Genomic DNA, 15,556 nt, shown 5'->3' on the forward strand with positions numbered 1-15,556 from the left:
CAAGTGAATTTCATCAGTTCAGACTTCCATTGTCTAATATTACAGTGTGTAACAAAGAAAACTCAACAGAGCCGTTTTTGAATATAAAAAGTAAGAGTTTTAAAAAAGCTCGGACACGTCGATTTCTAATTAAAGGGGGACACCTTTCAGATTAATCAGATTTTTTGTAGTACGCACCCCCTCGGAGGGGTGCGTCCGACGACCCTTATTCAGATGGGGAAAGTAGGTCGAGTGTTACCTTTTTTAAAGGTCTTCCGAATACCTTTACATCTGTGTTATAAGAAAATTTTTGTAACGATTAGTTTTCGAGATAATTTGAAGATTTAAAGGTATTTTTATTGACTTCAACTCTTTTTAAAATAAATCAAATTGTTTTTAAGGTACAATTTACGTTCAGAACTTTTATAAAAAAAATAAATTTTTGCTTTTATGACAACCTGCTAATACGTGTCCATTTTATTTCATAAAAAAGTAAGAATTATTTGTTTATTACGAGGAGATTTTTTACAACCTGCTGATTTCCTTGAATGCTGATGACACTGAAAAGTTTAAAAAACTGTTTTAGGGTTAATAAATCCCAATAATTGTTTTTAAAGCACAAACAAAAAAGTAACACCTAATAAGGGTAACTCACATAGGAAATTTAGAGTGAATGTTCAAAATGTGCGCCATTTTGCTCCATGCAACAATGAAGATTTTGTTCGAATTTTGCTCTTACATTATTCAACAAACATTTCAGGAGTTATAGCTCGACATTCATCAATAATTCTACGACGTAATTCATCCAAATTGGCTGGCTGTGTAGCATAAACTTTAGACTTTAAATATCCCCACAAAAAGTAGTCCAGTGGTGTTAAATCTGGTGATCGTGCTGGCCATTCAATTGGACCTCTTCTGCCAATCCATTGTCCTTCAAAATGATTATTCAAAAAATTTCCAACCTGCTAGGCATAACGGGGTGGTGCACCGTCTTGTTGAAAATGGATAAATTCATTTTGACATCTTGGATCCTGTTCAATTATTTCAACTTTACGAGGTTGTATTGCCTCTTCAAGAAGTTGTGAATAAGAATTACCGGTTAAATTTCCATCAATGAAAAATGGAACTATAAATATGATTGCCTAATGTTCCGGCCCAGACATTCAACTTTTGGGGATGTTGGGTATTTATTTCTGCGTATTATCTTGGGTTTTCATTCGACCAATAACGGCAATTGTGACGGTTCACGCAACAATTTGAATAAAATGAGCTTTCGTCCGAAAAACAGATGTTATAAAGCAGCTCGGGATTTTGCATTAATCTCTCACTCATGCCCTCACAAAACTCCTGTCTTCGGTCAAAATCATCCTCATTGAGTTAATGAACAAGTTTAATTTTGTAAAGATGAAATTTGTGGTTTTTAAGGATTCTCCATGCGCTCATATGGCTTATTCCGGCCATTGCTGATAAACCTCTGGTACTTAACCTGGGATTTGTGATGACTTGACCAATCACTCCAATCGCATTATCGTCATCCACTACCATTCTCTGAACATTTCTTTTCCTATTTAAAACCGAACCTGTCTCTCTGAATGTTGTGACCAAATCCAGAACATGATTTCTGCTTAGGTGTTTACAAGGGTTTTGCTCCTAAATAAAATTGATATTCTATTAGCATTTTGGTCGTTGCCAAAAAATAAAGCAATAACTGAAACCCTTTCAGTAGTAGTGTTAAAACAAAACAATCAAACAATGTACGAATGAAAACCGGAAGAAGAGGAGTGGGTATTGATTTTAAAAAAGGGATTTCATTTAACAAAAAACTGATAAGAAGAACTGCTCGAAATTTTTTTTTATTCAGGGATACAAGTTACCGAGTGGTCTAATGTATTATTAACATGCCAATTTTAACTTCAAATTATCTCGAAAACTAAACGTTACAAAAATTTTCTTTTAACAGTCTTGTGAAGGTATTCGAAAGACCTTTAAAACAAGGTGCCACTCGACCTACTTTCCCTATCTAAATAAGGGTCGTCGGACGCACCCCTCCGAGGAGATGCGTACTACAAAAAATCTGATTAGTCTGAAAGGTGTCCCCCTTTAATTAGAAATCGATGTGTACGAGCTTTTTTTAAAAATTTTACTTTTTATATTCAAAAATGGCTCTGTTAAGTTTTCGTTGTTACACACTGTATATAAAATGATTTGAAATCTCTGAAAGAACCAATAAAAAAGTAATTCCTTCAAAATATGACTATGTATAGATCATTCATTCATTCATTAAGCTTTATCCGAAACTCTCAAGCTAGTTGAAAACACATTCTTTTGGTTAACCTATAATCTCATTTTTACCCTTGTTTTCTTTTCCAATGATTTGACTGTATTACATTTGATTCGTCAACATCACACCAGAATAATATGTCACCACACACATGCTGATAATATCAGCTTCGGTGGATTTTTTGTATATTCTAAGCCTCATATTGCTAAGTTTTTTTTTATTAGACATTTGACTTTGTAACAATAGAAGGTCTGTATTTTTTTCGCTATTTATGAATAAACATTATTTATTATGAATATACATTATTCAAGTACTTTCACTTATCTCCGCTTTCCTCTTTCCGCTTCACCGGTTTAGCGGGAGACGACCGTTTGGCGAGAGTTAAAAATTTTTCACTTGATTATGGGGTTCCATATGTTGCGTATTTCTACGCTAGCTTGGCTGAATACGTTGTTGGACAACATGTATGCGGCTTCATTTAATTTTCTCCTAAACCAATGTTCCTCTTTTTGCAAGATCTCAGCTTGGGACCACTCGATGTTGTGTTGATGGGTCCAAACATGGTCTGCTATTCCTGATTTGCTGGTTTCTCCTCGCTGTGTGTGTTTTTTATGCTTGGCAATGCGAACATTCAATGGCCTCTTAGTTTCACCACTATAGGATTTTCCGCGCTCACAGGGTATCCGGTAAATGCAATTCTTGGAATCGCAGTCCGTGTTTGGTAGCCTGGTTTTCGTGAGGCTGCTACGGATAGTGTTCCCAGATCTGAAGCAGGTCCTGAAGTTGTACTTACACTCAATTCTTCTTATCCTTTCCGATAGAAGATGTAGAAAACTGCAAGCGCTGATTGTGACGACTTCTCTTCCTTGCGAGGATTCTGCTGTTTTTCAGTCACTTTCAGCACTGTTTACCAGTAATTTATCATTTAGTAACACCTTATGAGTGTAAGTCGGCCATATTAATTGTAATACTGAATTAACCACAGAAGAAAGTTTCACGCCTTAATAAATCAATAACTTCAATAAGTCAAATTTCAACTTGAAACACTCTCACTCATCAACACGACTATTCACTTGTTTCACTTCAAAATGCTCGAGGTAGGTCCGTAGTGTAAACAACAATTGTAGGCCCGCGAATATTCTTGGAACGCTCCGCATTCCCTAATAGGATGGTTAATGGCGTTAACTCTTATACATACGCTCGATTGTAATTCCTGTGACGCAATACTTTCCAGTTCATCATCTGGTATGAAAGACATACTCAGAAGAAAGAAGAAGAAGGAAAAAATGAAGAGAACAATCCTGGGTCACCTTGATTACTCACTCAACCTGGGTGTGATGTATATTTGACGCCATCACAACCTCCTTGAGTGAGCGATTAGGTGGATCTATGTCAACACATTTTTTGCCGTTTCTCTTCGAATATGAAAGTTTGATATACCTCTGAAGATGTTGTGACTTCTGAGTAATAAAGGATGCGATGATTCTACTCATCATCGGACCGGTGCCGATGGGATAAGGAATTCGAAGCTAAACTGCTTGAAACTGAATTGGACAGAATTAAGGCAGACCTCTTGAGTTTGGGTGAAAATAAAAGTTCGAGAACTTGTTCATATTTCTCCGCATCCTCTGGTGGACACTAATGGGAAAAATATCAGAAGAAAAATGAAAGGTTTCATGAGGGATGTATCTCTAAATTTGACAGGGGTATGAATATGATTTTTAAACAGAGGAGTGAAGAAAAATTTTAATCAGTGATGGTGAGGATAGAATAGAGCCAAAAAACAGAAGCTGAATTATCACGCTGTATAGCTAAACACATTTTTTGGATAATAAAGGTGGAACATTTTTTTCTTTAGTTTCTTCAATCATTCTTCTATTAACGAACACCAACAAAAAAATAAGGGGCCAAACACACCGAAAGTTCCTACAGCTGCAGGATAATATACAATAGTTATTTATATAACAAGGGCGTAAAATAGGCTTTAATGGACCGCAGAGTGTGAGTAATATTGACAGGCCTAGGTCCATAAAAACAAATTACGGCCAAAATACATACAACATTTGATGCACGACCAGTATATTTGATGTCATGTAGATCGATACCTCATTATATCTAGAACCCGATAGGAATACATCAAGGAAACAGAATAAATCGAGAAGTGATGAAAGGAATGTCACCATGGCAACTCAGTCAATTTTTCGAAATAAGGTTATACCGGGTGTCCCACATTTTATGTGACAGGGAAGGAGATACACAAAAATGTTTCATACAAAAGTTTTAGGAGTTCATGAGAGCTATATTTTGATATAATTTTTAAATATACAGGGTGTTTGGTGTAGGTGCTACAGATCAAAATTCCATTTTTTAAAATAGAACGCCCTGCATATCATTACATATTCAGATGCTACGTTAAATTCTGATATCATTTCATGTTTGGTTTTTGAAATTCGGTTACGGCGTTGTTGAGTTATTGTTTAAAATGTAAAGTCTTGAGAACGACTATTATTTTTAAAGATATTTCATACAATTATTCTCTCTGCATCAGATCACATGAAAATTAGTCAAAATTTTGGGTGTTCGAAATAATGGTTTCAGTTTTGAGTTGTGGAATTCAGTCAGGAATCATTTTGAATATGAAACAATTGCGAAATTGAAAGAGGTGTATTCGAAAACAAATCTTTAATTAATAACAATGTAAATAATATAACTTGATAAATCATTTCATAAGAATGGTAGGTACCTAGAAATAAGTCATAAAAATTGTTCAAAGTGATGCCCATTAGATATTATACAGGCTTCGAAACGTCGAATCACTTCTCTCGTACAAGTCGCTCTTATAATATCAGGCGTAATATCACAGCACGCTAGTCGAATTTTCATTTTCAGATCATCCACATTCAAAGGGGGAGTAGTGAAAACACTATCTTTTATATAACCCCATAGGAAAAAATCAAGCGGTGATAAATCTGGGGAACGAGCCGGCCACCGAATTGGACCCTTATTACCAATCCATCTATTTGGGTACGTTCTATCCAGATATTCAGTAACAACCTGTGAATTGTGAGGAGGAGCACCATCTTGTTGCCACCAAATTCCTTGTCGTTCTGCTATGGGAATATCTTCCATCAAGTAGAAGGAAATGACCCAGTTCGCAATTTTTCTACAACTCTCGAAAAAGTAATTCGTGACGGAATGGGTCTGTCTGAAAAACGTTCTTGGTATAGACGTTGTGCTTGACGGCAGTTTTTCTGACATTCCCCAAAAATTAATAACATATCAATGCAATCATTTGGACTAAACGCGAAAGGCATACTGGAGTTTTCGCACAAAGAATACAGTTACTGTTTTGCAAAGAATCACTGAATCGAACTGACAAGTAGGTACAATTCAACAACATTTGTTACTATGGCATCAACAAGCATAAGCTACTTGATGAAATTGTGCAATATAAAGCAATTCACCCTCAAGTTAGTCACATTCTCAAGAATTTCAATATTATTATCAACTGATATCGATATCGTATCGTAGAGGTGAGAATAATGGTTTGTATTCAGTAGTAGTCTAGTTCAATTTAATAAAAGATATAGACTGGATTCGTGTACGAGTAAATAAGTTTTTTTGAAACTTTATATTTAAGGAAAAGTGCAATAACTCAACAACGCCGTAACCGAATTTCAAAAACCAAACATGAAATGATATCATAATTTAACGTAGCATCTGAATATGTAATGATATACAGGGCGTTCTATTTTAAAAAATGGAATTTTGGTCTGTAGGACCTACACCAAGCATCCTGTATATTTAAAAATTATATCAAAATATAGCTCTCATGAACTCCTAAAACTTTTGTATGAAACTTTTTTGTGTATCTCCTTCAACAAACCAGATATTGCCTGTCACATAAAATGTGGGATACCCGGTATAGGCTAGTAGCCATTTTTGCTGTCATTTTTTGTGGTTACAGATAATTCATTACTGATTTTGAAATGGATTTAAGCGTCGAAGAAAGTTTGAATTATACTCCACCAGAAATAAGTAAAGCAGCTGAGGAAGCGAAATTGAGTTTATCACTCAAAACCATTTGGCTTGATGGTTTGAGAAATATTGGCAACACCTGTTTCATGAACAGTATAATCTAATGTTTACCAAATACGAGATGGTTGCTGGAATATTCAAAAGAGTATGCATACATGAAATATATCAATATTAGTATTTCTAGTATGAAGGGTGCTTTATTCAAAGCATTCACAGGAGTTACCAAGGAATTTTGGCCAAAAGATTCACTTGATAGAATAGTAAATACAGTCTACTTCAAAAGTCAGATTCAAAGATTTGCCCCTCGATGCATGGGTTATGCTTATCAAGGCGCCCAGGAGTTAGTTCGATATATTCCAGAAAGTTTACATGAGGATGTTAATAGAAGAACTGAGAAACCGAAACCGATCTTAACGGAGATTGATGAAAAATTGATCAATAACGGAAAAGCACAAGAGTCCTGGCTAAAATATTTGAGGATGTACAACTCTTAAGGTTTTAGATAATTGATTTCAATTGGTTAATTGAAATCAACGATGAAGTACATACACTGTGGACACTCATCAGTAACCTTCTTCTTTTCTGGGATTTGTCCCTCCCCATACCACCAATAACTGGCCAATTAAGTCTGTCATGAAGCTTGGATTCCTTCATAAAAGAGGAAACTCTGGATGGAGAGTGTGAGTGTGAGCCCACAGCACTTAGGCCACATGTCACCCATTGTACATCCTCCCGGAAATAATCCTCCTAGGTCATCGTCCATCCTATCCTTTCCAGGAAGGTGGACAGGTCACTTGGAGACATCTCCTTCATATCGGCAGGTGGAGGCCAAGACCCGCCGAACACACACTCTCTTATCGACGATAACTCCGGGCACTCACATAGGACATGCCTTTCTGTTCACACATCCTGCATGTGTCCACTAGCCCCATATTATGGAGGTGTTTCCTGAGTTGACAGTGGCCAGTCAGAAATCCTACTGTTAAGCGTAGATTTTTCCAGGTCACCGCCAGATAATTCTTCGGCGCCAGCTTCCTAGGGTCGCCCAGGGTGATCCTGGCTAGAATGCATCGTTTGATTCCATCCCATCTCTTTAGGGATTGAGCATGGGTGTAACATTTGGCTAGTTCCATAATTATCGAAGTCATCAGGCCGTAGGTGCCACTGTGTTCTAAAATTTTTAGTCCGCTTGCTTGGCTGAAGAGTCGGCAATGCGATTACCTTTACTCCTGTCGTGCCCTTCAACTCACCTCAGGATAATGTTATTATCTACTGACGCTTTGGCTAAATCTTGGTGGCACTCTAGTACTAGCCCTGAGGTAACACGTTGTTTGTCCAAGGCTAATAGGGCTTGTCTGCTGTCAGTGCAGATTGTTATGTTTTTGCCAGAAATTCCTTTCCTGGTTATTTCTTTGTTGGCGATTGGGATACCAACCAGTTCTGTTTGGATCAAGCTGGTATCTTTTTTCATTACTCATTTCCATTTAGAAGGATTGGATATGAGCAATTATGCAGCAGACAATGTGACTCCTTGTCGTTATAATCTATACAGGGTGTAACTAAATAATGTAAAACATTTAAGTAGGTGATTCCTCATCGAAAAAAATATAGGATCTTTCATATAAAGAAATTCCATTGGAGCATCCCTTGTTAAGATACAGCCTCTTAAAGGGGGTACATAAAATTTGTATAACAATTTTTTTCACAAGCACTAAAGACGTTACAATATTCAAATTAACCTGACGTTTTGTACTACCAAAAAGACACTTAGCCAGAAATGTATTTGGTTTACCCCATGGGTGGAAAACGCAACCCCTAAAATTTATTTTCAATGTCACTTTTTGTCTTATTATTTGTTTACTATTTAAAAATTTATTTCCGATAGCCTGTTTCATTCTAAACAAAAAATATCTCTTGAGTTTTTTGCCCAAAATAAACCAGTTCACAGCAAAAAATTATTTTAGGAATAACTACAGAGATACATCGTCATAAATGCGAAAATACGAAACTAATCTATCTAGTAGGTAGCTATTAGCGATAGTGACAATTAAATTGGTATGACGCTGCCAGTTTGTGAATTTTCGGAATTGAATTAATACTAATTGTGTGGTGTTGTTCTGTTCTTAATTTGTTATTTTAATAATTCACTTGTTATTGAAATGGCATACACAAATGAGGAAATGCTGATATGTATTACATTTACGGTCTGTCGCAGGGGAATGGGTTAGAAGCTTCAAGGAGATATGGTGAAATGTATCCTCAACGGCAGCATCCTTCACATAGAATATTTACTCGACTTCATCAACGATTACGAGAATATGGTTCATTCGACAAAAGAACGCAGGATTGTGGTCGCCATCGAGAAGTACGAACACCACAGCTTGAGGAAGCAATACTTAATTTGATTGAAGAACAACCTACTACCAGTACTAGAAAGATTGCTTTTCAGCTAAATGTTGATCATATGACGGTATTTCGAATTTCAAAGTAACAACTCTTATACCCTTACCATCTGCAACGAGTACAGGCACTGTTACCGCGAGACTTTCCAAACCGTCTTGAATTTTGCAATTGGATGCTGGAAATGATTACAATAAATTGTGATTTTTTGAAGACGATAGAATTTACAGACGAATGTAGTTTTTCTCGAGACAAGATTATTCATTTTCATAATTACCACATATGGGCTGATGAAAACCCTCACGTTATTATCGGAACTAACCATCAAGAACAGTTTTCTCTTGTGTGGCTCGGAGTTATTGGGGATAATTTAATTGGGCCTCATTTTCTACCTCCTCGCTTAAATGGTGAGGCATACGTTCAATGTTTTAAAGAAGTGCATCCAGAACATCCAGAACTGCTGGAGGAAGTTCCTTTGGGCATCAGAAGGGATATTTTTTTAAGCATGATGGGGCTCCCGCCCATTTTAGTCAAGTAGCACGTCAGCATTTAACTGAAACATATGCAAATCAGTGAATAGAATAGACCACAGAACTGGTCCGCTCGATCCCCGAATCTCAATCCTCTCTATTTGGGGCCATTTACAGCATTTGGTTTATCGTACCCCTGTTCGTGATGTAGAGGACTAAAGAAACCGCATCATCGATGTGTGCAAGGTAATCAGAGAGATTCCAGGAATATTTGAGTGAATACGTGGCTCAATGTGCCGACGTCTAGACGCATGCGTAATGTATGAAGGTAGACATATTGAACATTTACTATGATTTCTACATGTTGTGTGTTTTGTGTTAATAAATAAGTTTTGTTCATTACCCTACAATCGTTTGATGCAGGTACTAACTACAAAATAACAATAAATCCAGTTCGCATTTATGACGATGTATCTCTGTAGATGTTCGTGAAATAACTTTTTGCTGCGAACTGATTTATTTTGGTCAAAAAACCCAAGAGACATTTTTTGTTCAGAATGAAACAGGCTATCGGAAATACATTTTCAAATAGTAAACAAATAATAAGACAAAAAGTTACATCGGAAATAAATTTTAGGGGTTGCGTTTTCCACCCCTTACAACCATGGGGTAAACCAAATAAATTACTGGCTAAGCGTCTTTTTGGTAGTACAAAACAATATTGTAACTTTTTCAGTGCTTGTGAAAAAAAATTTTATACAAATTTTATGTACCCCCTTTAAGGGGCTGTATCTTAACAAGGGATGCTCCAAAGTTTCTTCATATGGAAGATCCTATCTTTTTTTCGATGAGGAGTCACATACTTAAATGTTTTACACTTATTCAGTTACACCCTGTATACATTTTCGAGTGACAATGAGACTACTTACCATGGCGTATTGCATCAGTTCTTGACAAGGTCGTTCGGTCAATAAGGAGTATTATCTTGACGTTTTGTGCCACTTACGAGGTGCAATTCACAAGCGGCACACAACTTCACAATACGTCCGGTATTGTGGAAAACCAACTCACGGCTTTTGCATCAGGATAACGCACTTTCTCGCTCGTCATTGCTTGTTCGTAATTTTTTGGCGACAAAGAACACCATAATCATGCCTCAGTCACTGTATTCACCAGATTTGGTCCTATGCGAATTTTCCCCGAGGACATATCAAAAAGTGCATATCAGAGCTACTTCAAGGATTGGAAAAATCGCTGGCATAAGGGGACAAAATAGAAATTGATGAATGAATGAATATTTTTTGAGAAAAATGAAAATTCACCCTATTTTTTTAACAGATCTTGTATTTGAAAACGAACAGTCAGTTCAATATTTAAGTATGATATCTGAAAACATTTCTTGAATTAGGTTAATTCTCGGATCATACTTGCGGTTGAAAATATACTTGAAATATTGTTGTAAAGTATCGTTCATCTGTGATTGGTCTCGAAGGTCAACTGTCTCGAATCTGGTCAACTGTCAGTAGTTCAAAGGTTTGGGTTATGTATAATAACAAGAAAAGGCAACATAATTGAAGTGTTTTTTCAATATTCATATTGAATATACATTTTTTTCTCACAATTGACAGACGACATTTTTAGTTTTTCCGTTGATTCCTTGTTTACTTTCATAGCTGTAATTAGAATTAGATTTTCTTGTTCATTCAATTAATCCATTTGGTTTGTTGAGATCCACGATTACGAAAACATAATTTGAATTCTGCATCAATTAGATGATTCAACGGCTTTTCATTGACCCTTTCTCTTCAAAAATTCTACGCTTTTGAAATAAGAATGTCGCAAAATATACGTACCAAGTCATTTTCAAGTTCATGTTTGAAACTGATGTGTTTATAATCTCATTCGTTTCCAGTGATTGAATTGTGAAATTTTTTTGTTTCAGCTTAAGGACGATAAATCTGGAGAATTTGGGGACTTACGAAGTGCGTTATGTCATATCGAAAGCCTTCGAAGTATGGTCCAAGCATTCCCAGTTGACTTTCACGGAGGTTGACAGCGATAAAGCCGATTTACTCATATATTTTTACAGGTATTTGACTTTTTCTAACAAAAACTTTAACAAATATTCGCAGATATTACGCAAAGAGTCAAAATTCTTTAGCAGGTATTTTTGGATACGTGATTAATTAATTCCATAATGATGAAAACGACACGCACAACTCTTATGCAAAACTTCTTTCAGTCGAATCTCCTGAAGTATTGATTTTTCAAGCTCGGTCCCATATTGAACATGATAACTTTATGCCTTCATTTAAATTTATATAAATAGCTTTCAAATATTCAAAAACTATAACACCAAAATTAAATAATGTGTTCCAAAATAATGATTTTATAATTTCCAAGACATATATCACCTTGGTATATTCAAATTGTACAGTGAATTCAAAGTTCCAATTTTAAATAAACAAAAATCGAATTTATTATAAGGACTTTCTTGTATGGGTTTTTCTAAAACATATAAAGGGTGGGCCATTGAAAATTTGACATAGAGGTTTCGGGTACTAATCTTGCAAATCCGAAAAAACGCTTAGACAGGTCGATTTTTATTGGGAGGGGGCAGTTTTTTCCCCATTTACAACATCGTCGCTTCAACCCCGGAGGAGAGGGGTAAATAACCCTTGGAATTTTGATAGGGAACTGGGGGCGAGTCGCACATCGTTTGAAAGATCTTGGAATCTTTGGGAAAGAAAGTTTTTGGCTTTCTACTACTCCATCTTGATACAAAAAAAGATGAGGAAATCTTCCAAAGAGAGGAAGGAAGTAATCAATTTGAAAATAAGTAACTCTATACATGGATGTATAAATCATGCAAAGAAGTATCTTTCAGAAACAAACTGAAAGAAAGACCTCTTGAAACAAATACTTCTATATGAACACTGAATTATACAGACGATACTTTTCTTTACTCAGTTTGTATTTCAAACATTCGTTGTGGATTAAAATCAGATATCATTCACATGAGTTCTATTTTAAATGAATTGTAACAAATTGCACTTACATGGAACACTGTCATCCTCACTGGTACACATCGATGTTTCGCCGTAAGACACTTGCCCTAAGGCTCTTCAGTACCAAATTGGATAACATTATAGAAAATACACACAATTCATTCATGAATTACGATTTTTAATGTCACGGAATAAGCCTGATCTGTTTATGTCATCAATGACATCGTAATGACCTTCACTCAGCTATTTGATTTACTCCCAGCCAAGAGGAATCTGATTTGAATTGAAGGGGTTATATTTTTAGGAGTGATTAATTTTTGGGAAAGTTTTTGGCTTTCTACTACTCCATCTTGATACAAAAAAAGATGAGGGAATCTTCCAAAGAGAGGAAGGGAGTAATCAATTTGAAAATGAGTAACTCTATACATGGATGTGTAGATCATGCAAAGAAGTAACTTTCAGACACAAACTGAAAGAAAGTCCTCCTGAACCAGCTACTTTCATATAAACATTGAATTACACGAAAGAACAAAAATCTTTCGAAACAAATACTTTTATATGAACACTGAAATATACAGAAAATACCTTTCTTTACTTAGTTTGTATTTCAAACATTCGTTGTGGAGTATACTTTTCTTTACTCAGTTTGTATTTCAAACATTCGTTGTGGAATAAAATCAGATATCATTCACATGAGTTCTACTTTATATGAATGGTAACAAATTGCACTTACATGGAACACTGTCATCCTCACTGGTATACATGTATGTATTACTTTATTCTCATGTTAGCATATGCTCAAAATGGGCACATCCAGCTTTCATGCAATAATAGAGATTCTGCTGGAAACGTTCTCGAGCACTGTGGAGCATTTCTGGAGTGATTTGGCGACATTAATTCGTGATTCGTTGCCGTAAATCTTCGAGTGATGCAGGAGGAGTACAGTAAATTCTGCCTTTCAAATGACCCCACAGAAAGAAATCTAACGGCGGAAGGTTTGGTGATCGTGGTGGCCATTCGATAGTGATAATTGTGGTCATTTTCAATAATATCAGTGAGAAGGGAATTGATAGTATATTTCAGAAGCTCCAGATACATTTGTCCATTTAAATTGCCTTCTAAAAACAATGGGCCACCAATACGGTCACCAAAAATTCCAGCCCATACAGTAAATTTTTGTGGAAGTTGAGTATGCACTGTGCCATTTAGAAAAAAAGAGCATTCATCACTGAAGCAAATGTTGATAACGAAATGTGGATATACCACCGGTTGTTCACTAACCAAGTCGCAAAATTGCAAGCGTCGGTCAAAATCGTCATCATTTATTTCTTGCGTTAATTTAATCTTGTAAGGATGCATTTTGTGGGTTTTCAAAATACGCCGAATGCTAGTTAGTGACACTCCAGAAACAAATACTAACTTTCTTGTACTTAAAGTATGGTCAAGCTCAACATGGCCCAGAATTGCCAGTTGTGTCGCCTCATTTGTTACTGGTGGTTTGATTTGCCATTTTTTATTTGCTACAAATCCAGTTGCAATTGAATCGAAAACATACTGTCGCGACACATTCTTCCCTTTTTTTTGATTGAACAGTTCAGCGGCTCTCGCAGCACAACGTCTATTTTCATAGTACAGTTTAATCACTCAACCCTCTCTGCAGTTGTGTAAACTATTGTTTCTTTAGCAACACTTTACGCCACTCACTACTAGTAATAATGTAGATATCACTTCTAACATAAAAATGAGAGATAGAAACTGCATTTTCAACCATTTCTCAATTGTAATAATCCTCTTATCAGAGAACTAAAAAATCAACAAAAAAGTAGCGTAAGAAACAAATAAAAGAGTTCCAAATACATTCCAACTGAGCAGTGGCCTACAATTTGTTCCTATTAACAATATTGAAAAAGTTAATTTTCAAAAAGAACTCTTTTAAATACGTCCAAATTCAAAAATATGTACACCAGTGTTCAGAGAATTCCAAGATCTTTCAAACGATATGTGACTCGCCTCCTATTCCCTATTAAAATTCCAAGGGTCGTCACTTCAACCCCTCTGCTCCGGGGTTGAAGTGACGACGCTGTAAATGGGGAAAGAAACTGTCTCCCTCCCAATAAAAATCGAACCGTCTGAGCGTTTTTTCGGATTTGCAAGATTAGTATCCAAAACCTCCATGTCAAGTTTTCAATGGCCCAACCTGTATAGAGTAGACATCTTAACTTCTCAGTAGTCGCATTACTTCACACAAGAGCCACTGTAGACGAAATGCTAATTCTTGAGCTTTAGCTGATGATCACAGAATGAATTTTAAAACCCTACATATTTTACTGAGATACAGAAATTGATAATAATTGTAATTTATTTCGAATAAAAAACAACTGTATTTGTTCAGATAAGAGGGTGGATAAAAATCAAATGGAAACCCTACAGAAGATCAAGTCTGTGCCTAAGGAATGATAGGGAGATATGAAATTTTTACAAATAAGATCTTTTATATGATGTAGACATACAAATGAATTGTCAAACATACAGATACAATCATTAATATGGTGCAGTTAGCATATTTTTTTTTAGTAACTGTGTTCTCAAAGTGAAAATATAAATGACTAGCTGTTGTACGCCCTTATATTGACGTACAGTCGAAGCTACTGAACCTAGAACCTTGAAATATGCAGGTAGGTTCATTGTATAGCGTAAATAATCATCAAAAAAGGGAAAAAAGAATTTCCACCCTCAAGAGAGAAAAATAGTGGTTCACAGTTTGTATTGAATATCGTCAGTTTTGAAGTTCGTAACCTGAAGCTTTGGGTTAATGAAAAATTATTGTAACTATTAGTTTTAAATGGTCTGTCACGAAATGTAATGTGACAAACTAAATTCTACGCGGACGAAGCCACGGCAATATCCAGTTATTCATAGAATAACTGCATATTGACAAGAAATGTTGCCTCTATTCACTGAGTCGATAAAACATATTTTATTCAAATCTTTTTTTAGGTAAAACTTCGTATGTTCTGTATTTTTATTTGGTTTGTTTTGAAAGTATCATACCTCATAGCTTACATTTTCTCTTTTTTTTTTCAACTCAAATATATGAGTGCAATTTCTTACCCCATATAGTCTTCAATCATTCATCAATATTCTGTTCAAAACAAAGTTTTCAATTATTCAAATTGATTGGTTGAATGATTCCTAATCAATGGTACCAAAGAATTGAATCTGGGCATTACACTTGACACAGAGTGAATTTTTCTGTTCCAAATCATTTCTTTGGGAAAGCTTGATGCGAAAAATAGAAAGGTCGTGCAGAATAATAATGATAATAATAATAATATCGTTTATCATGCATTCTCACGGATAAAGAATGATGAGCTGTTTTC

General features: G+C 35.7%; 1 protein-coding gene across 1 annotated transcript in view; it reads left to right on the forward strand.

The window, feature by feature from the left end:
• Positions 1-15,556, forward strand: part of LOC111514362 (matrix metalloproteinase-2) — a 346,057-nt gene that overhangs the window by 271,132 nt on the left and 59,369 nt on the right. Inside the window, exon 3 of the mRNA XM_074184801.1 lies at positions 11,111-11,257. Within this exon, the coding sequence (XP_074040902.1) occupies positions 11,111-11,257 (147 nt within the window). The remainder of the gene's footprint in view (positions 1-11,110; positions 11,258-15,556) is intronic.

Source organism: Leptinotarsa decemlineata, unplaced genomic scaffold, assembly GCF_025532065.1.
Source record: "Leptinotarsa decemlineata unplaced genomic scaffold, Ldec_3_MD MMD2_tig00026358_RagTag_RagTag, whole genome shotgun sequence".
NCBI classification, from domain to species: Eukaryota; Metazoa; Arthropoda; class Insecta; order Coleoptera; family Chrysomelidae; genus Leptinotarsa; species Leptinotarsa decemlineata.